Genomic DNA, 20956 nt, shown 5'->3' with positions numbered 1-20956 from the left:
CCCAACTCCACAGAACAAAGTTTTCTCTTGGTTCAAAGTGCATTCCTTTCTTCCTTTTTAATTTTCCACACTCCAGTTGGGCTGGGTAAGGTGTTTAAAAAAAATTCTAAACACAATGCTAGCCAAGGTCTAATTAGAAGAAGTAAAAAATGACCAGAAGTGCAATCCTGCCACATACCAATGGTTTTTGTTATTTCTTACTTTACTTTTGCTTATGGGATAGTCATAAAATATCTTACCTTTAAAAAGAATTACCCGGAGATACAAATATACATAGCACTTGACTAACAAAATCAAAAAATGGTTCGTTTATACTGGCAGCTATTTCTGAGCAAACACCGTAGTAGTAGCAGTCCCTTTTTCATTATAAACACTATTATTAAAGATTGTAAGTTCCGTTGATGAATTTTCACATAATTCAACAGTAATTTTAGCTATACAATTCTAATAAGTAATATTATTTATTTTTCCTCTTGGAACAAAAAAGACAGTATGAGAACTATTTCTCAGTTGCTTTGATCACACAGTGCAAGCATGGGATTTGACAGCTGATGCAGAATTTAGGAATTCAGACTAAAAAAACCCACACTAAAACTACTCTAAGTTTCTAGTCGTCAACTCCGAAAAGATGAACAGGTAGATAGTGCCTCATGAAATCTAAGAAATATGCCTGTTTATATGTAATATATACTGTACTTAAAGGATTTCTAGCAACTAAGATGTAAGATGTTTCCACATCCAGCACAAACAGAATTGCACAATTTTTCAACGTGAGACTTATTAAAATCATAAGAACCAAAGATAAAAAGAAAATGCTGATAGCGTAGAAAGAATGAATAACTCACACAGAATTGTTCTAATATCAAAATATAGCAATTTATTCAAGACACTGAATATGATCTCTTGATTTTCTTCTTGGAACAAATGAATTACAACACACAGGGTGATTTGGTGAAAGAGAGTGAGTGTAGGGGTGTGTGTGTGTGTTAGAGGGACAGGAGATAGGGTATAGAGAAAAAATGGGCAAGGGGAGATGTTTGAACAGAATCTGTGAAATGCTGAAATGAGAACCAAGCCTGGCTTCAAGTCTGACACAGACAATAAAACTTCAGAAGCCGGAATTTAGACTATCAGAGAATGGCCAAAAGTATAATTTGAAAAAGGAGGAAAGAAGGAAGGTAGAGAAAAAGAAAGAAAAGAAAGCTGTAAAAAATGAAAACAAAGTGCACATCACTTGGGTCCAAAATTATATATTTTTTGTTTTAAAATAAAAAATAAAAATGCAATCTCTTATGTATTAAGAACAAATCTTTGTGGAACCCTAGGAATATCAGGCATTGTGATTCCCTATACAGGAACCCCTGTTTACCATATTAAAGATGTAGTATCCTGTCGGTTCAAATGTATCTCAATTAAATCTAAATGTCCAGAATTCTGTTCCAGAACTGGTTATGGAGAAGATGGAATAATGTTTCATCATTTCAATATTACAAGAGCTGCTGGTTGATTTGAAGCCAAATTTAAATTATTGTCTTAAACAGTGAAATCCTGCATGTCTATTTAGAAGTGAGTTCCATTGAGTTTAATGCACTCAAGCTTAGTATCTTGGGGTAGAATACTATTTGAAAAAGATAATAATGCTGAAATATATGTTCTACCTGTCAAACTTGTCTCTAGCGTAATTTGTAAATAAATATGGCTAGCAAACAATAGTATTTTTATACATTGCAAAATGTTAAGGTTAATTCTTTCATAACTTCAAACAGAAGTCAAAACTATATTTAAAAGCAGAATCATGGTACACCAATGGTAATACTTTTCCTTTAAAAAGTCATGATTTTTTAAGAAAAAATTAATGAAAGCTACATTTTGAAGTCTATAATTCTGAAATTATGTTTTAGTATTCTATCAAGTCATAACATATGCTAATGAATTTATGCCATGGCATATTTTCCCATTTGTATATCATGATTAATTTAAAGAATCTTTAAACTGTTATTTAGCAAACTGCCTTTCATGAAGATTAAAAGGATACTGCATCTTTAAATAGGGATTCATCTGAATTGTTCTTTTAAATAATGGAACACAATCCAATCAACCACTGGTAGATATTTTAAGTTTCCAAAATTGTGTTTAACATAAAAATACTACGACTTTTATTTTGTATTCCAAAAATACACTGGGCTCTTTCTTTTTTTAAAAAGTAATCTTTCTTCTGTAAAAAGCTTTCCCGGCACCTAAAGCACTTAATACACAATTTATTGAAAGTGCCCTTCAGATTTTAAGATCTGAAGCATGGAAACATTTAAGAAGTAGCAGAATCAGAGGGTAAAGTTAAGAGAAAAGATGGGTGGGGGGGGAGAAGAAAAGGAAAATAGAAGCGGTCACTAATGATGCCCATCTGCCTGCTGCATTAACTCTAGGCACAAATGGAAAGGACAAAGCAAAAACTGGTGGAAAGAAAGAAAAAGAAAGAAAGAAAGAGAGAGAGAGAGAGAGAGAAATTCAGTTTGAATCTATGCCTGTTATCCTCAAGGCTATAACATTCCAGCTGATAAGAAAAAAAAAATCACTGAACAAATAATAGTAGTCTAGAAAATAGAAAGTGTTGGGATTACAAATTTGAGTGTATCATCAATACAAACTGGTTTTTGAACATCCTTTGGGAGAGCAATTGTAGTGTCCAAACTAGAAAGAAAAACAACGCAATACCACATGGAGGAGAATTTTTTTCCCATTTTGGTTTATCAAAGCATTTTGCTTCATAGGTTTTGTTTTCCTTTTAATTGTTACTGTTTTTGGCACAGCTTTTCCTCTTCTCTTTAGCAGCCGTCAAAATGAGACCTGACCCCAAGCAAACACAGCAGATTCAGCTGTTGATGGCCACCTTCTTGCTTGCCTCCAAACGCTGAAGGTTCCTAGTGGAAAAATCCCCCCTCCCTAAGTGATTCTGTTTTAAACCCCTGGTGAAGGTTGATGGACAAAACGTTGCAAGCTCCTTTTGCCTGGGAGAATTGCACTATTTGTTTGAGTTCTGCTTCTGTTTGTTTCCCCCAATTCTTGCCATTCTAGAGATGTTAAAAGTACATTTGAAGAGTGCTTCTACCTCCACATTCACGGCTGGTCCATTTGCAGTTTCTTCTAAAACATTTATTTTCGCAGGTCTAGAACACACACCTGGAACACAGAAAAAGTGAACTGGGCACCAAATATGTGATTCTAAACTCTTAATAATGTTTGATAATTGTATGCCTTCAATTCTATCAGAATAATGAACAAGGTCACATTTGCATTTTCATAAAATGTTCACACTCAGTCTTAAATTCTGTCTGAGTACAGCAAACACTCCCATGAAAGAAAGGCTATCTGAGAGTAAGGATTGCCCAAGATCAAATCCTTACTCAAATTTTGTATGTGTGCAAAAGCCTACAATGCATGCAAGGAATATCTTTATTTGAACCTGGCCATTAGATGCCATTCAAAGACTATGGGATGTTTGGAGAAAACATACAAGAAAGTAACATTTTTTAACATCAGATCTTTTGCCATCACTTATGAAATAACACTGAATTTATCCAAAGGCAATAAAGGAAACTTTATTGATTTGTCAAAAGCTCTCAAATAAACAAAAACTGTCATGTTTAAAAATTGGAATCTTAAGAATCCCACTGAGTCAGAGACGACAATAAATCTCAGCTTTCTGAAATTTTGTTCTGTATTCTGTAGCTAGCTAATATCAGAATCTTAACACAGATATATTGCTTCATTGCAGAAAAGAAAAAGGATGGATGGGTGGAATCTATGTACTGCAGCACACACTAACAAACCATAGTGCACTCTCCCTCCCCCCCTCCCTCCCTCCCCTGTACGATTTAAATCTCAGGCCTTTTCCTCCTGCCTTTTCAAGGCAAAGAACTCCTGGCCATCCTTAAATGTTGGGGGACACCTGTTCAATGTTTACTTAATGATTCTACCTAGGCTGAAAATTGTGGTTTCCTGCCTCACAAGCTTCAGACTGGATTTTATCACACACTGGATTTTATATCAGATTCCCAACATATCTGAGTAAATGTCCAGTTGTCTGAATCATGCCTTCTAAGAGAGAGCTTGCTAACGTATCACAAGGAGAAATGTTTGTAGTGTCGAAATGAGCTCATTTGTGGGTAACTAAAACAATCTGAAAAAATCATACCGATCCATCTGAAGCACTGGCTCCTACTTTGTCTCCTCTAGCGTTCCAGCAGACTTCAAATATCCCACCGGTGCCTCTGTAGCTATGTACTAGAGTTCCACTCTATAAATAAATAAAACATCTTCATTCAAGGGGCAAATCTATATTGTTTTCTTTGTAATTTTAATATAAATATCTTAAATAACATGTGAATTTGTGTAAATAATGCTTGCATTGGTTTCGCCTGTAGCTCATGGAGCAACAATTTGATCATTTCCCTTTCTGAAGGTCATTACTGATACCTAGGATCTGGGTCATCGCTTCTGGCTTCATTTTAAGCTATAGTTTGCTGTTACAGTTATAACAAATAACTTTGGTTATAGCAAGACAAAATCTTCCATGCCCAAGTCAGTAGATAATGGGAAGGAGACCAAGGAAGAGAACAATAATTATTATTCTTAAACCAGACTAGGTTGCACTGGGGGAAACCTATTTGTTTTTTTAGGACTGTCACTTCCATTTTTGCGTAGTCTACTTCTAAATGGCAGGAAACAGCCCTGCTCAATCTTAGAACTTCCACTATCACAATTCAGCAGTTCAGTTGAAAGAAATTATGTAAAAATAGGTTTGGGGATGACAAGAGAATATTTATGCCACGTGTTGCTCATCAGTGTTCCAAATGGATAACCATATGCTTATGTCATTAATCTTGATAACAGAGATTTATTAACTATAAATTTACTATACAAAGTACCTTGGCTTTTAACCCAAGGGTAAGTACTGGGAGACTAGAAATTAAGATGGAATCTAGATAAACTGAAAACTGAATTTAGAATAGCATAGCATAGCATAGCGTAGCTTTATTGTCAAGTATGATTAGACATACAAGGAATTTGACTTCGCTGCAAGAGCTCTCAATATATTTACATAACATCAGAAAATAAACAATAATAAAGTAGCAATGTTATTTACTAACACTATACCATCAAGAAAATAATTGGAGGAAAATAATACTATGGCTATTAACTAACACACACTCATATTTAAAGGGAGAATTAAGGGACAATATACTGCATCTGTTGTCTAACATATGTTCACTAAGAACTGAACTACTCTTAAAATGTAATTTTGCCTCTAATTTATAAGACTGTGACCCTATTGCAAGAGTTCCAAACTACAACTGACAGCAGTTTCAGCCAGTATAAAAATGGTGAGGCCTGGCAAGAATTCAGCAATGTTGGGAGAGTCAGACCTGCAACAGAATATATCTGCATTCTGAGCAATTTCTCTGGACTGATATGATTTCTTAATTGAAAGTTCACTTATTTTGAGTGCAGACTGCTATTCCTAATGAGCCAGTCTCATTACCATCAAAGTTGCCTTTGAGAATTTGATGGCGAATCAACATAAGAACAGTCCTTCTGGCAAATAAAAAGAGGCAAGAATATTAAACTTGGTTAGTTTCTGGACTAATTCAAAATCTTTGACATGGAGTCTATCATGGCCAAAGGCATGCACATTAAACATGCACATTAAAGAGATTAACTGTCTCCATATGAAATTGCTTTTCATTTATTTTCCAACAAGCAGCCTGATACATGTTTTGTACTATAAACCCCACATTCTGTTGCAATTTTACATTATATAATATATATTATACAGTCTGAATCTGGTGGCAGCTGGAGACTAAAATACTTGGAAAGCACTAGGTTGTCTACTTCCAATTAAGCTCTTTGAAAGAGCACTGTTTATAATCTCTTTCAATTAACGAAAACATGAAGGCTGAAGGAAAGGACTTACTTATTTTCTGTGCTACCCAGAGCTACAGCATGTATTATGGAGGTGCATCGCACCGCTGGATTTCAGGAAAAAGAATAAGCTGTTTTTCAATTGCTCTTTTGAGGCTATTATGGTAATCTTACTTGCAGTTTTATTATGGCATCCACTGTCTTAAATTCTCTGCTTTAATGTTGATATGGCTAGTTTTAAAGAGTATGGTTTAATGAAATTTTATAGTTTTATTGCTGAAAATCATTTCAGAGTAGGAATCCTGGACATACATTTTATAACTCAATATAGGTAAGATCTTTCCACAGTATACTATATACAGACAGAGGTATGCTAGTGCTGCAAGACTACTAGTGCTAGGACTATTTATTTTTTTATTGATCAGATTTCTCTGCTGCCCATCTTGTACCCAACGACTCTGGGTGGCTTACAGATAATAAAATAACAACCAATAAAAACAGTACAATATAAAATCAGTACAATATAAATAGCAATAAAATAGCAATAAAATAGCAATAAAAATATAAAAATGTGGGATATAAAATGTAAAATTCAAGATGGCAATAGTTTGTACCTGGCACAATCACAGCACCAGCCACCCCCAAGAGTGACTATCCCCGCTCCGATCCCAAGCGAGGTGGCATAGCCATGTTTTCACCCTCTTCCAGAAGGCCGGGACAGTGGAGTCTGTCTTACCTCCAGGGGTAAGCTGTTCCACAGGGCAGGTACCATGGCAGAGAAGGCCCTCCTCCTGGACCCTGCCAATCAGCAATCCCTTATGGACAGGGTCCACAGCACGCCCTCTCTGCCTGACCTGGTGGGACGGGTCAATGTGATGGGGGTGAGGCAGTCCCTCAGGTAACCCGGTCCCGTGCCATGTACGGCTTTAAAGGTGATAACCAACACCTTGAATTGGACCCGGAAGCAAACTGGCACCCCAGAACTGGACCCAGAAGCAAACTGTTACTATCCTTTTGTTAGTCTATTACATTTGTATGCTTCTGCCACAATTTTTTTATATATATCAAAAATATTTATGTAGTACATAGAGGTGCAAACAGGTTTATTCCAATTTAAAGAGCATCTTTAAACCCATATCTTAGTGCTATGCGGTCAAATTACCATACCTGGGTATTCCATATATGAACACATTTGTCAAAGGACCCACTGGCTAAATATTTTCCATCAGGACTAAAAGCTACACTGTAGACAGGTTCTTGATGTTTTGTTAACGTGTGAGTGCAGATACCTCTTTCCACATCCCACAACCGAACAGTAGAATCAAATGAAGCACTGAAGTAAAGAGATAAAAAGATCATGTAAAGTAAATATCAAAGTAAAGAGATAATGTGAGTGGTTACAACATTTATATCAATGTTAAAATAATAAAATATAAAATAATATATTTGCCTAAGAAGCCATTGATCATGTCTTATGCAAGGTTCTCTGGCTTCCTAGGCAAATATATGCTTGGGCTTATCTCCCCATTCCATTGCTGAAACTGAGATTTCCCAATGTAACAAGCTCATTGGGTGAAGTATGGTTATCAGAATAACAGCCCCATATTAGCTCAGTAGTTATAAGTAACCGCATGTAGGTGAGTCATGACATTCAATGCAGATAAGTAAGTAGGCTTGGAGGAGAAGGGATGAAGCAGGGTCTGCATCATAGAAATTACATTGGATGCTAGAGGAAGAAAGCCCTTATTTTGTGTTCAGCACAAAAATGTAGTTCTTTGTTCTTCTTTGCCAGTTCTTAGCTGACACTGCTGGGAACATTTTTTACAAGACATGCTTAAGCTTCTAATATCCTATTAAGAACATAATGAAATCAATACCTATGTAAATACATAAACACTTAGTTAAATATAACTGAGAATACAGAATGCCAAGGGACTGGGAAAAGAAGCTGTGTTTCAAAGTGCTTTGGTATAAGAATAGAGGGCATAGCATTGTTTTGTTTTTACCTTGCCAACATAATGTTGCAGTTTGGGTTGCTGGTACCTGGTCCCGTTGGGCTCCATTTGATAGTGTAAATCTCTTTGTTATGTGCCTGAAGGTCATGAACACAAGTGTCTTGCTTCATACTCCAAATCTAATATAAAGAATCAAAAGAATGGGAGTAAATAAAATCTATATTTAGAAATATTTTCTCCACCTATGATACAGGTCACTAAGAAAAAATGCATGCAGAAAACCAGTCATTTCTGTTTTCAGATGGTTTTAATGACATTGCAAATCCTCTGAAAACTTTACAACTAATATTTTAAACACTTTGAGTTCTTAAAAATACTGTGCTAGGACTTCAGATCATACCTTTAATGTCATATCATCTGAGCAGGATGCTAGAAGCATACCAGAAGGATCCCACTTGATTGCATTGACCTCATTCTGAAGTAAAGGATTTATTTTTATATTAGTGTGTATTCCGAATAAACAGCACTGTACTTTTTACAAACAAGCAAGCTACTTAAGCTGAATTTATTGGCACGAGTAAAAATATTCTGCTTTTCAAACATGTAAATTTTATCAGAGTTTCTCAAACAGAACAATAGCCCAAATGTTATTAAACTATTTTTCAAGCAAGAGTTTATTAAGATATTTCCACTGAAAGATAATGACTAATTTTGCTGCTATAAGTAGGTAAACAATAAATTTCTTGTTTTGCAACTTTTTAGTCCTTCTGTCAAATAAACACAGTAAGTCTAAATTTGGGGAGAATTTAATCTTTTGCTTCGTTATTATTATCATTTCATTAAAGACCTCTCTTTAAAATGTCATGATTTTAATGCATCTCCAATGCAGATAAAAGGAAGTTCCTTTTTGCTTACAATCCATCCAGAGTTCATAATTTTGTGTGAGATGCTTGTAGAGGTTAAATGTCAGTGAAGTAACGTCTTAATGTATTAGTATTAGTACATTATCACTTTATGGGGATTAGCAGGATTTTATCTGTTTTATAAATGAATAGCCATCAGGATGTATAGAAAATTTAAACTGAAAATGTAATTCCCGGATATAAGAATGCAGGAGCTGTAATATCTGCTGTTGTGTGTAGTGTAATGTAAAGGGACTTTATTATAGTTATAATAATAAATATAAACATTATTTTTTAAAAATAAAATAAAATTATGACATTTAAATTTACTGGATTTGCAATTTCAGTGGAAAATTCTCCCAATATTACAGTTAGCTATCTTCTTTTGCAGTTTTCTTCATAGGTTAAAAAAAAATATTTATTCATTCATTCATTCAATTTTTATCCTGCCTTTATTATTTTTATAAATAAAGCTTGTACTTTATTAATATGCTATGATACCATCTGACTATCATGAATTCTAGCTAATGTTGTAATAAAAATAGCCTTTCTCCTATTGAGCAGGTAAAGCTATAAAAAACAAATAAGAGCTGATTTCAGTACATTCCTATTAATGTCAATGAATTTACTGCCAAGAGTACATAGGATTAAATTTAAGACTGAAATCCCTAACATATTATCTAATTTTGAAGTATGGATACTGCCTAGAAAGAAGGCAAAATAAGCTGGGGTAGTAATGGAGCACTCTTGGCTTCCTGTGACTAGACATGACCACCTTGGCAGCCAATTTGTGAATGAGGAAACTCCAACCCCACAGCAACATGCTCACTATTTTGCATGAACATATATATATATTCTCAGAATTCAATATGTGCCCACCAGCCAAATAAATTTAAAAGCTGTTATTTAAGAATAGGATTAATACAGCATTCCTGAAATACTGATAAAATCTATGTTTTAACTGCAATGTGTTAAGATTATTGCTTAATTTTACCGTATGGCCTTGAAAGGTTTTGACCGGACGATCACAGCCAAGTCTGCATACATGTATGCACATATCAGTGCTGCAAGATGCAAAGGTAGTATTGTTCTGCCAGTCTACATCCAGGGCTGGGGCTGTGAAAGGGGGACAGAAAGGGACCATTCAGAAATTTGACCAAGAAGCAAATTGCCTTTGCAACTGTTAATTCGATTTAGTCACATGAAGTATCTTAACACTGTAGTGTTATTCCAATAGCATGACCAACATTATTCTGATAATATGACCAACATTTACAACACAGTGAAACCTTTATTTACCAGACCTTGATGCCACAGACTTGGCATGCAGTGGATCTAATTTCCACTCTAATGATATTATTATGCAAATGACATACATTAAAGCATAAATCCCTGCAATGCTCTAGGTTTTGATTCAACAGTCGTCCCTGAATAATGGATACACCTCCCCAATTAGTCTATCAAATGAGGTTTCACTGTGCTTGCGTTCATAAAGCACACCAACTAATAACCAAGTGAGAGTTCCTTCTATCATCTTTTCAATGTCTTATGGCCTGCATGCAATGTTTCACGGAATAGCCACATCTTGGAACCAAAGATAAATCACCAAGGAATAAACTGAAATTAGGGTTTGCTAAGATTACAAAAATGACATAGATCTATAAAAATTATACTACATAGCATGCCAGGGCCAATATTATTCAGAAATTTTTACAACTTATACTTATACTTATAAGTATAATACTTATAAGTATAATACTTATACTTATTTCTATTTAGCTATTTGGTAGCTGAGAATTATATATCATTATTCTGTCTTTCCTAGTACAGTCTTTTCTCCAACCTTACTGGTTTCCAGGCTTCAGTTAAACTCCAGAAAAAAAACATCCTAAGAGAATCCTTCCCAACTAGGCCTAGAAGACTAGAATCGTATGAAATAGAAAAAACAAAGAAACAAACCTAAAAACATTCCCGCAGCATACTTTCTGTAACCTTGAAAATGTAAAGTACACTTTAAAGCACTATCAAAAGAAATGAGATAATAATGTAATAATATAATATTAGATAGATAGATAGATAGATAGATAGATAGATAGATAAGCCTTTTTCACAGAATAAAGCTTTTGGAAAACCAGAGGATAGACTTTTGGAACACTATCAGTTTGTACTAAAAGATGTGGTGCCGTACTCTATTCTGAAATAATACAAGATGAAATCTCAGCATCGTCAATGGACTTTGGCAATTTATATTGTTTGCATAATGTAAGATGCAAATGGCATAATTTATGCAATTTATGTGATGTTGCACAAATGGCACCATTTGTGTAAATTTACGTCACTGGTATAATGACATAATCAAGTGTCTGGCAAAAATCAATACAACGATATAATCTCTTATTTGAGATTATATTCATTGAGAATAACAGATAATTCCCAGTGATCTGGTCTATCGACATTTCATTGTATGGCAGTATCCAAAATTGTACTCTCAAAGCTGTCTAACAAAGATTATCTGACTTTAATTTCTTATTTGACAAATATAATCAAGCAAACTAGGATGCAGTAGCCTAAATCTGTTTCATAATTTATTATGACAGAATAAACCAGTTTTTCCATTTGTTAAATATAGCAAGAATAAAACATTTTTTTATAAAACAGCTGAAGGTTAATTACCTGAGTGGAAAGGAAATTGTTGTTTAGCTTCACCTGTATGAGCATCCCAAATTATTGTTGTCTATGTAGGGAAGGAAGGGCAAATGTAAAGAAAAAAGACTGATGTCAATCACCATTATCAGTTTTAAAGTCAAAACAATCCACAATAGTTATAACACAGAATAGATAATATGGGTTCTTCATCACATAACAAATGTGGCCATCTGTAAACTGGACAAGAGCTGGTCACAATAGTATTTGTACATATCCAGAAAAGAAGATTAGGATGGCACCACCGTCTGATAAATACTTTCAAGAGAAGAAGCCTGAAGTTCTGCCTCATAATGTATTAGATGCTACAAACACAATAGCTTATACAAGCTACATCCAGACAGAGAAATTCAAACGCCTGCAGTTCCAATACACAAAGCACAAGATTCAGAAAGGGCGTCCATTTAGGAAGGATATTGCAGAACTGGAACAGGTACAAAAAAGTGCAACCAAGACGATTATGAGGCCTAGCAACTGTTATAAGGAAAGTACACAGTATTTAGGGCTTTTTAACTTGGAACAAAAAGAGGTAAGAGGAATCATGATAAGAGATACATGAAATCAAGCATGTTACAGAAAATACAGATAGATAAATGTTTTCTCCTCTTATGTTACTAGACTTCAAGTTAAGTAAATATAGGGAGTTTTAGGACCAATAAAATATAATACATCTTTAGACAACTAAAGTGCAGGATTTGTTGCCTTTAATGTGGTGGTAGCTATCAATTTAAATGGTTTTAAAAACTGAAAATTTTTATTTGTGGCTATTGCTAGTCTTGACAGTTGCTGCCTAATCATAGATAGCATGTTAAATTTCTGGAGGGACAAAAGTGAAAGGGGGCAATTGCTGTCCTATTCATATTTGTGAACTTCAATATACTGTTTTAAAAAAAAAGTCTGAAAGCACGAACATCATATAAAACTATGTATGTTTTAAGCATGTTTTGTTGAATAAGAATCGGTCTTGCGGTCAGTAAAGTGTGTATGGTTTATCTGGAAAACTCCTGATTTGTTTTTTTTTCTCTTCTTTTTAAATAATTCTTGCCTTGTACCTACTTGGGCTAGGATTATTAGATTGGCATTCAGAAAAGTGAATTAGGACCAAGCTTCAAAAACAAAAAAACAAAAAAAACAAATAAGCATGTATTGCTCTTGACACATCACACTAAACCACATTTGAATCAAAAAGTTAACCAAAAGTCAATATGGTTTCAGATTGAAGTATACTATTCCCAAATAAACCATGTGTTATTCCCAAATAAATCCTGTGGTGATCCTATTCACACATTACACAGCTAAAAAGAAAACACATTGTAGGTTAACATAATGGGTTATCCACCAAAATGTTCATTACACTCAAGTTTTAAATTGCCAAGTATGGTAATATTAGAAATTTATCCTGTGGTTCTAAAATATATCCATTCTGAAATGATCAGTCACCCATTCTACTTTAAATTATAACTTACTGGTTTATTTTTCTTTATTGAAAGATAATTATAACAATTTAGGCTAATTTACATCATTTGAATATGTACCTTCCCAAGACTTTCTTCCCCAAACTGCATTAAATGGAGATAGCTATTCAATAGGGGACCGTTTAAAATGGTGGTCCCCCAGTTTTTTTTTTTAACCTTTTTCCTTTAGAAGGCTTTGCAATGTGCCAATCTCACTGTCTTTGTACTTTTGTTAATTTACATTTTCCTTTTTGGTTTAGGACTGGGCAGATATTGGGAAAAGTCTCCTCCTGCAGGCTTGCTTTTGATCAGAATTTCCCATGGTCAGAAAGCACTAGCAGCAGAATCTAGCAAATAATTGGGGATTGGGTGGGTGGGAATGAAGTGTAACAAGGTGGATTAAACAATAGCTAACTTGGATATTGTCCCAGAGACCACAGGATTACAATGTAGAAGTAATTTTTTTCTGAACTTGATGATATTTACTTTTTAATACACTTTATCTTAGCCAAAAACCAAGATGCTTCCATGCCTGAACACCTGGGAGAGATTTTTTTAAAGCACAGTATGAAAAATCTGATTCTATGGTAAGGTACAGGAGGTTTCACAAAGTTCTTGTTGCAGAAAGATTGTTTATATGTAGTGCTCCAGCTGTTGAATACATTGGACATATCTTGTTTGTCTCTGTAGCAAGAGCTGATTGCCTAGATCCTTTCTTAAAATCTAAGATATACTGGGATACTCAGAATAAATTGTTATACTTTTTGCAGAGGACATTACTAGGCCTGCATCTTTTATATCAAAGACCATCCAGAAGAGGACTGACCACCTAGAACAAATTAGGATTGATTGCAGGGGCAACAATAAATTATGAATATGTTCTACCCTTTTCTTACCACTGCTTGTATAGATTCTTGATATGGTCAAATGACTAATCAATCAGTTAGATGTTTTTCAGTCACTAGAAAGTAAATGTCTACTTGCATATACTGTACATCTGTAAAATTAGTACTGTAACGATGTTAAAAAAGTGAAAACAACAACTTTGAAGGAAAACTCATTATTCCATACAGCAAATAAAGGAAGGGTCAAGACAAGCTGCACATGACAAGAGTTTACCAAATCTTAAGAGAGCAGTCAATTAGTTTAGGAAATTCAGACCATTTTGAAAATATCCCCCAGATGAATAAATAGAAATACCAATTCTATTGAACTGAGACAGAAGTATGCAAAAACTTCAAGATAAATAGGTAACTGATACTTGCAAGTTATAGAATTCAACACTTACCTTATCAACGCCTGCACTTAAAATGTAATTTCCCTTTTTGTTCCACTTCAGAGCAAAGATGGGCCCTTTATGTTGCCCTAAGGTGCTTGCAAGATTTCCTGTGATAAATTAAAAAATAATGTTTTAAATAATTTGAGAATTGAAACGAATTTAGGAAAAACAAAAAATCTAATAATCTGGAAAAATTCATTTGCTCAGTCTTACCGTCTTCTGTCCATATTCTTGCAAAGCCATCATATGATCCAGTAGCCAAGAGTGTTCCATCACTCTGTAAAATGTGCATAAAGGGAACGAGAGGATTTTTCACATGAGGCTCAAGTCAGTTAAGATCCAATAATTCAACTCTGACTTTTAATAAGCAAAAGCAAATGCTTTCATTACCAGGTTATACCAAAAATTAATGGCTGGTTTGACAAGTCTGTGGAAACTAGCCTGCTAATACATTCCCCCCTCTCTGGGGGAAGTAGGTGGTAAAGAAATTTGAATAATAAATAAATAATAAATAGTGTTATCAGAATAACTTAGCTAATATAAAGTTATTTTAATGAGTTCTTTTAGCTGAACTGAGAGGGTTTACTTTCAAAATTATATTTCAACATATACAGGTTCTCCCTCCCTCTTCCTCCTAATAATATATTCCTAATAAGAACTTAATGAACTCCCATTCCTCAACAAAAGTAGCTGGATCAAAATGCAAACAACTATAGGCAATATAATATACTAAGTGAAAACCAATAATCTGGAAAAATTCATTTCTTCAAATGAAAAACTTCATTCATTTGGTATCTACTTTCTGATAAAATGATAACTGTTGCCCTGAATTTCTATAAATAGCTTGCCTGCAAATACTGAAAGGGGATAACTACTTGTCCGCAAAAGCATAAAATCTGTGTTCTGGTATTTCATACCTATTAGATAAACTTATACTAAGATACAAAAAATATAGTATAAATTGTAATACACAAGAATAACAAACTTTCCTCTAAACTACGAATTCTAAACATTATAACATTGAAAAATACAAGACCACAGGACAGATTCCTTTTGGATCTTTAGAAATATATTTGATTTACTACTTACATACATTTTAATATTGCATATGTATTTTTTATTTTTGAATATATAAATGAATAGTTTCCATCTACAATATTCCCAGAATGAACTGTTCCCGCAGAAAATATTGTGATATGTTGAGTTTGCTTCAGAAGCACACTAGCCCGATTCTAATTGTAAGCAGACTATTAGCATGATCAGTGATGATGCTAGTGGGAGCTATTGGACCATTGTCCAATTGATTTACGGTATGGCACCAGCCAAGACCCCAGGGCAGGGGAGGTGGGGTGGCTGTTGTCATCCGAGAGTCTCTTGTGGCCTTCAGGGGCCCTGCTCCTCAAGTGGCCGGTTGTGAGACCGTTTTTCAAGTTGGGTTCCCAAGAACAGTTGGGAGTGTTGCTTCTGTACTAGCCTCCCTGCTGCATGGCAACCTCCCTGCCTGAGCTGCTCAAGGCCGTCTTGGGGCTGGCAGTGGAGTTCCCCAGGCTCATGGTTCTGGGGGACTTCAACCTGCTATCCCTGGGGCATGCCTCAGAGGCGGCTCGGGAGTTAATGGCTACCATGGCAGCCATGGGCCTGTCCCAGATAATTTGGAACCCGACTCAAGACAGTGGACTCACCCCGGACTTAGTTTTCTTGTCAGAACAGTGGCAATGTGATCTGAGGGGAGAGTGACAGCTGTCCCCTTTGTCATTGTCAGACCACGCCCTGGTGGCCCTGAGATTCTCTTATGCCACCCGCCTCCACAGGGAGGCAGGACCCATTCAATTGGTCCACGCCCAGCGACTGATGGACCCGGGAGGGTTTCAGAAGGAACTGGAGGTTATACCGGGTGATCTGCTGCACGGTCCAGCAGAGGCCCTAGCTGCGGCCTGGAATAGGGAGGCGGCTGGGGCCTTGGGCAGGATTGCTCCTGTGTGGCCTCTCTTGTCCCATAAACCCGGCACTCCCCGTGGTTTACGGAGGAGTTGAGGGCTCTGAAGAGGATTAAGAGATGCCTAGAGTGCCACTGGAGGAAGACAAAGACTGAATTTGACCAAACACAGGTTAGAGCCGCTATTAAGGCCTACCTTATGGCGATAAAAGCGGCGAAGCGTCAATACTTCTCTGCTCTTATTGCATCTGTAGAATGCCGCCCAGCGGCCTTAAGATCACTCGATCCCTTTTGAGGAAGGTGGGCTCAGTGAGCCACCTACAGGGCTGTGCAGAGGAATTTGCTGAGCATCTGCAGGACAAAATTGCTTGGATCCGCTTCAAGTTAGACTCCAGGCATGAAGCTTGGTCTGGAGAAATACCAGGGGAAGGGGCTTACCCAGTTATCTGGGAGCAGTTTGATCCTGTTGGACCTGAGGAAGTAGACAGGATCCTATGGACAGTAAATGCCACCACGTGTCATCTAGACCCATGTCCCTCCTGGCTGGTAAAAGCAGCCCAGGAGGTGATATGTGATTGGGTCCATGCAATGGTTAATACATCCTTGGGAGAGGGGGTGTTCCTGGCCTTTAAAGAGGCATTGGTGCACCCCCTCCTCAAGAAGACATCGCTGGACCCTACTGTTCTGGACAATTTTCGTCCAGTCTCCCACCTTTCCTTTGTGGGAAAGGTGGTTGAGAAAGTGGTGGCTTTGCAGCTCCAGAGGGTCCCAGAGGAAACAGATTATCTGGACCCCTTTCAGTCAGGTTTCAAACCCAGTTATGGGACAGAAATGGCATTGGTAGCACTTATGGATGGTCTCTGGCAGGAGCGGGATGGTGGCAGTACATCCATCCTTGCTCCCCTTGATCTCTCAGTGGCTTTCGATACCATCGACCATGGTATCCTTTTGGGGCGACTCAGGGAGTTGGGGGTGGGCGGTGTGGTCTTGCGCTCGTTCACCTCCTTCCTCCAGGGCCAGTCCCAGTCAGTGGTGACAGGGAGTGAGAGGTCCGACCCTCGGCCCCTTCTTTGTGGGGTGCTGCAGGGTTCGGTACTCTCTCCTCTCCTTTTCAACATCTACATGAAACCGCTGGGTGAGATCATCCATCACCATGGGGTGAGATATCATCAATATGCTGATGATACTCAATTGTACATCTCCATCCCAGGTGAGGTAAGTGATGCTGTTACTGCCCTCTCACGGTGTCTAGGGGCTGTAGGGGTCTGGATAGGGAACAACAGGCTTGAACTGAACCCTGGTAGGATGGAGTGGCTGTGGGTTAATGGTTTTTCCGTATCTGGGACATTATCATCTCTGGTTCTGGATGGCGTCGCACTGCCCCAGACTGACCTGGTGCGTAATCTGGAAGAGCAGGTGGCAGCCGTGGCCAGGAGAACCTTTGTGCAGCTACGTGCTGTGCACCAGTTATGCCCTTTCCTGGATCAGGAGGCCCTTCGAACAGTCACTCGCACCCTTGTAATCTCTCATATAGACTATTGCAATGCACTCTACATAGGGCTACCCTTGAAAAGTATCTGGAAGCTTCAGCTGGTCCAGAATACAGCCATACAAGCTGTTTTTGGTGCCCCCAGAAGGGCACATGTAACACCTCTGCTGCACGAGCTGCATTGGGTACCAGTTTGCTTCTGTGTCCAATTCAAGGTGTTGGTTATCACCTTTAAAGCCCTACATGGCATGGGGCCAGGTTACCTGAGGGACCGCCTCTTCCCCATTACATCAGCCCGTCCCACCCGATTGTGCAGAGAGGGCATGCTGCGGACCCTGGCTCTAAGAGAACTTCATTTGGCGGGGTCCAGGAAGCAGGCCTTCTCTGCAGTGGCACCCGCCCTATGGAACATGCAGCCCCCAGAGGTGGGATTGGCCCCATCGCTCCTGGCCTTTCAGAGGAGTCTGAAGACCTAGTTCTGCCGCCTCGATTTGGGTGGAGAGGGGAATTGATCTACATGGGGATGGTTGCTATAGACCACTCCTCCCACACTTGGACTGCTTTAGATTCTTTTGCCACTTGGACTTTATTTTTTACTCTTATTTATATTATGTATTATTGTAATATTTATATTGTGGATTTTATGATTGTTGTAATTGATTGCTATAAACCGCCCAGAGTCCCCCAAGGGGAGGAGATGGGCGGGAAGAAATCGGATGGATGGATGGATGGATGGATGGATGGATGGATGGATGGATAGATAGATAGATAAATAAATAAATAAATAAATAGTCCAAACACTTACCGTAGAAGGCACCACATTGCCTATACCTGTGCTAATGTAAAATACTATCAGGCTTATAAGGAAAAATTGGAAATTGGAACAACTATATATATGTATGTATGTATGTATGTATAAAATATAAAATGTATATTTTATACACAACCTATATTTTATATACAACTTACAAGAGTTTTATCTGTCAACTTACATTCCAGTCCAATGATGTTACATCCTTATTGCTGGGGACATCATGCCCTCCTTCTCTTATACAGTGTCTCAAAACTAGTTGTGTGGAACTACCGTTGCTGTTTTCATTAAGATTCCATATTCTGGCAGTAGAATCACCAGATCTAAAAAGAATGAATAAACACATACACAGAGAAAAAAATGTTTTTTTCCAAAATATTGTTTTGAAATAATATTATTAGATATTAGTAGAGCATCCACTCCTTGGTATGTGTACGTGCCTTCCTTCCAAGAAGAAGACTATCTGCCAAATTCTATTGACTGTTGTTGCTAGAGCTGATATTACTGGGCAAGAATGAAAAATATGTGGCCTAATATAAGGCAGTTTTTAATGTTTTGTATAAGAATATTGGACATCAAATCACAGAACTGGTAATGTATGGTCTCTGTCTCAGAAGGGCACATGAAAGCAGTAAAAAACAAGTTCACATTTGTTCTAATCCTTAATTTACCCTGACGCTAGTAGATCACTGACAGGATTCCAGGCACAGATGAACACCTCTGATTCGTGACCCCGAAGAACTGTTGCTTTATTAGAAGGAATTTCAACATCCCCATCAATTTCCATTGGTTTTGAATGATTATCTGCAAAACATAAATTTTATTTATTTATTTATTTGTCCAATTTGACCCCACCCATCTCCTCCCTTCAGGGGACTCTGGGCAGTTTACAGTAATCAATTAAAACAACAATCATAAAATCCCAATATAAAATTACAATAATAAATAATATAAATAAGAGCAAATAAATAAATAAATAAATAAATAGTAAATAAATCTTAGTAAAATAATACTAGGCACAGTGATATCAGTAGCAATGAAAATAAAACAGTAACAACACTACTAGGAAAATTGGATTAATCAAGAACTATTGATTAGAAATGTTAAATTTGTCTCGAGAGGACAAGACCATTATCCATTGACATCAGAGCAGTTTAAGCCAACTTTCTATTCTCTCTTGTTGGTCTTCATACAGAGAATTCTTTATATGAAGACCAACAAGAACTTGTGGAACTTAAACATGCTGATACAATTTGGAGTTTCAGAGTGCTTATTTGATAATAACCTTCTAGTAACCTGAACAGAAAAGAGGTAGTGAAAAGGCATCAAGTAACATTTAAGGCTAAGGTGAGGGCAATGTGTATGTGGCTTTTGGTCTTGGAATTGAGAAAAATCTTAGACTGTTTAGAATTCGAAGAAACCTTGCATGGAAGGCATGCATCCACAGAACTTAAGTTCTGACCATGAAAGATGACCATGCCATCTTGAAGAGGATTTTTTAAAAAAATCAGCATCACATTACTCACCTTTCATTTTTCTATTATTATGTTTAGATAATGCAGAGTAAATACCACTGAATTCAGATATTATGCATCAAGTGTTATTAGCTGATGGTGGTTTCATAAATATATTCTTTAAACACATTAGTAAAACTTGGCATGCTGCATTTAAGAACAAGTTTTAAGCAAGTCATTTCTCACCATGATAGATACCAATATAAATGCTAAGAGGATGACATTATTTATACTCTTTTAGATAGTTGGTTTTTGTTCTCATGGATGCATTCCAGATTGTGCTGTTAACTGCAAAGGATGCTATAGTGAAAGCATCCTTACGTAATTAGATTGTCAAATGCTATTTATGTATGCAGCATTTGTTATTAAATTGGGATATTTCACAATAGGACCTTTAGTTCCGGAAATAAAAGTGGGAGATATTTGGAAATAGCGCAGAAATGGGGCTGGGACTTGGGGAAAATCACATTTATTTATTCCATATTTCATTCAAGGAAATAATGTGCAAATATGGGACCATCTAATATTATTTTCCCATTACCTCTGAAACTCAGAAATTCAGAAAACAGTCATTCATATCTCCAGCAAGAGAAATTGGAGGTTTCTTTTTCTTTTTTTATGGTGTTAATTACAAATTTACAACTCTCTTGCATAAATTTGCATTTGATGTAACCATGCCCATTAGAAAGCATAGTTTAACTTACTTATTGCATGCGCCCCATTCTCCTCTCCATTCACAGTGGCTTCTCCAGTCTTTGGTGTATTTTGCTGTGGGACAGCAGTTGTTGCTGCTGTGGCTGTCGTAGTAGTTGTGATTGCTGTAGCTGCTGCTGCTGTAGCTATAGCTGTTGCTGCACTAGCTTGCTGCTGGGCTAATTTCTCCCTGAAAGCCTGCTGCCGGGTCTGTACTACATCAGGCATTACTGCATCTATCAACGACAGTGACTCTATAGGTCTGCCATCAAACACTGTACCATCCTAGGGATGGAGAGAG

General features: G+C 36.9%; 1 protein-coding gene across 1 annotated transcript in view; it reads right to left on the bottom strand.

Annotated features, from left to right (window-relative positions):
* Positions 1 to 862: 862 nt before the first annotated feature.
* TBL1X (transducin beta like 1 X-linked) overlaps positions 863 to 20956 on the bottom strand; it is a 42261-nt gene continuing 22167 nt past the window's right edge. The window contains exons 3-14 of the mRNA XM_063305080.1: positions 20667 to 20940; positions 19120 to 19252; positions 18630 to 18771; positions 14426 to 14489; positions 14222 to 14319; positions 11450 to 11510; positions 9771 to 9892; positions 8275 to 8349; positions 7926 to 8053; positions 7087 to 7252; positions 4193 to 4294; positions 863 to 3177 (exon numbers count right to left, since the gene is read on the bottom strand). Of these exons, the coding sequence (XP_063161150.1) occupies positions 3151 to 3177; positions 4193 to 4294; positions 7087 to 7252; positions 7926 to 8053; positions 8275 to 8349; positions 9771 to 9892; positions 11450 to 11510; positions 14222 to 14319; positions 14426 to 14489; positions 18630 to 18771; positions 19120 to 19252; positions 20667 to 20940 (1392 nt within the window). The 3' untranslated portion in view covers positions 863 to 3150. The remainder of the gene's footprint in view (positions 3178 to 4192; positions 4295 to 7086; positions 7253 to 7925; positions 8054 to 8274; positions 8350 to 9770; positions 9893 to 11449; positions 11511 to 14221; positions 14320 to 14425; positions 14490 to 18629; positions 18772 to 19119; positions 19253 to 20666; positions 20941 to 20956) is intronic.

This window comes from Candoia aspera, chromosome 5, assembly GCF_035149785.1.
Source record: "Candoia aspera isolate rCanAsp1 chromosome 5, rCanAsp1.hap2, whole genome shotgun sequence".
NCBI lineage: Eukaryota > Metazoa > Chordata > Lepidosauria > Squamata > Boidae > Candoia > Candoia aspera.
Note: the sequence above shows the minus strand (reverse complement) of the source record. Positions and strands in the feature narration are given on the sequence as shown.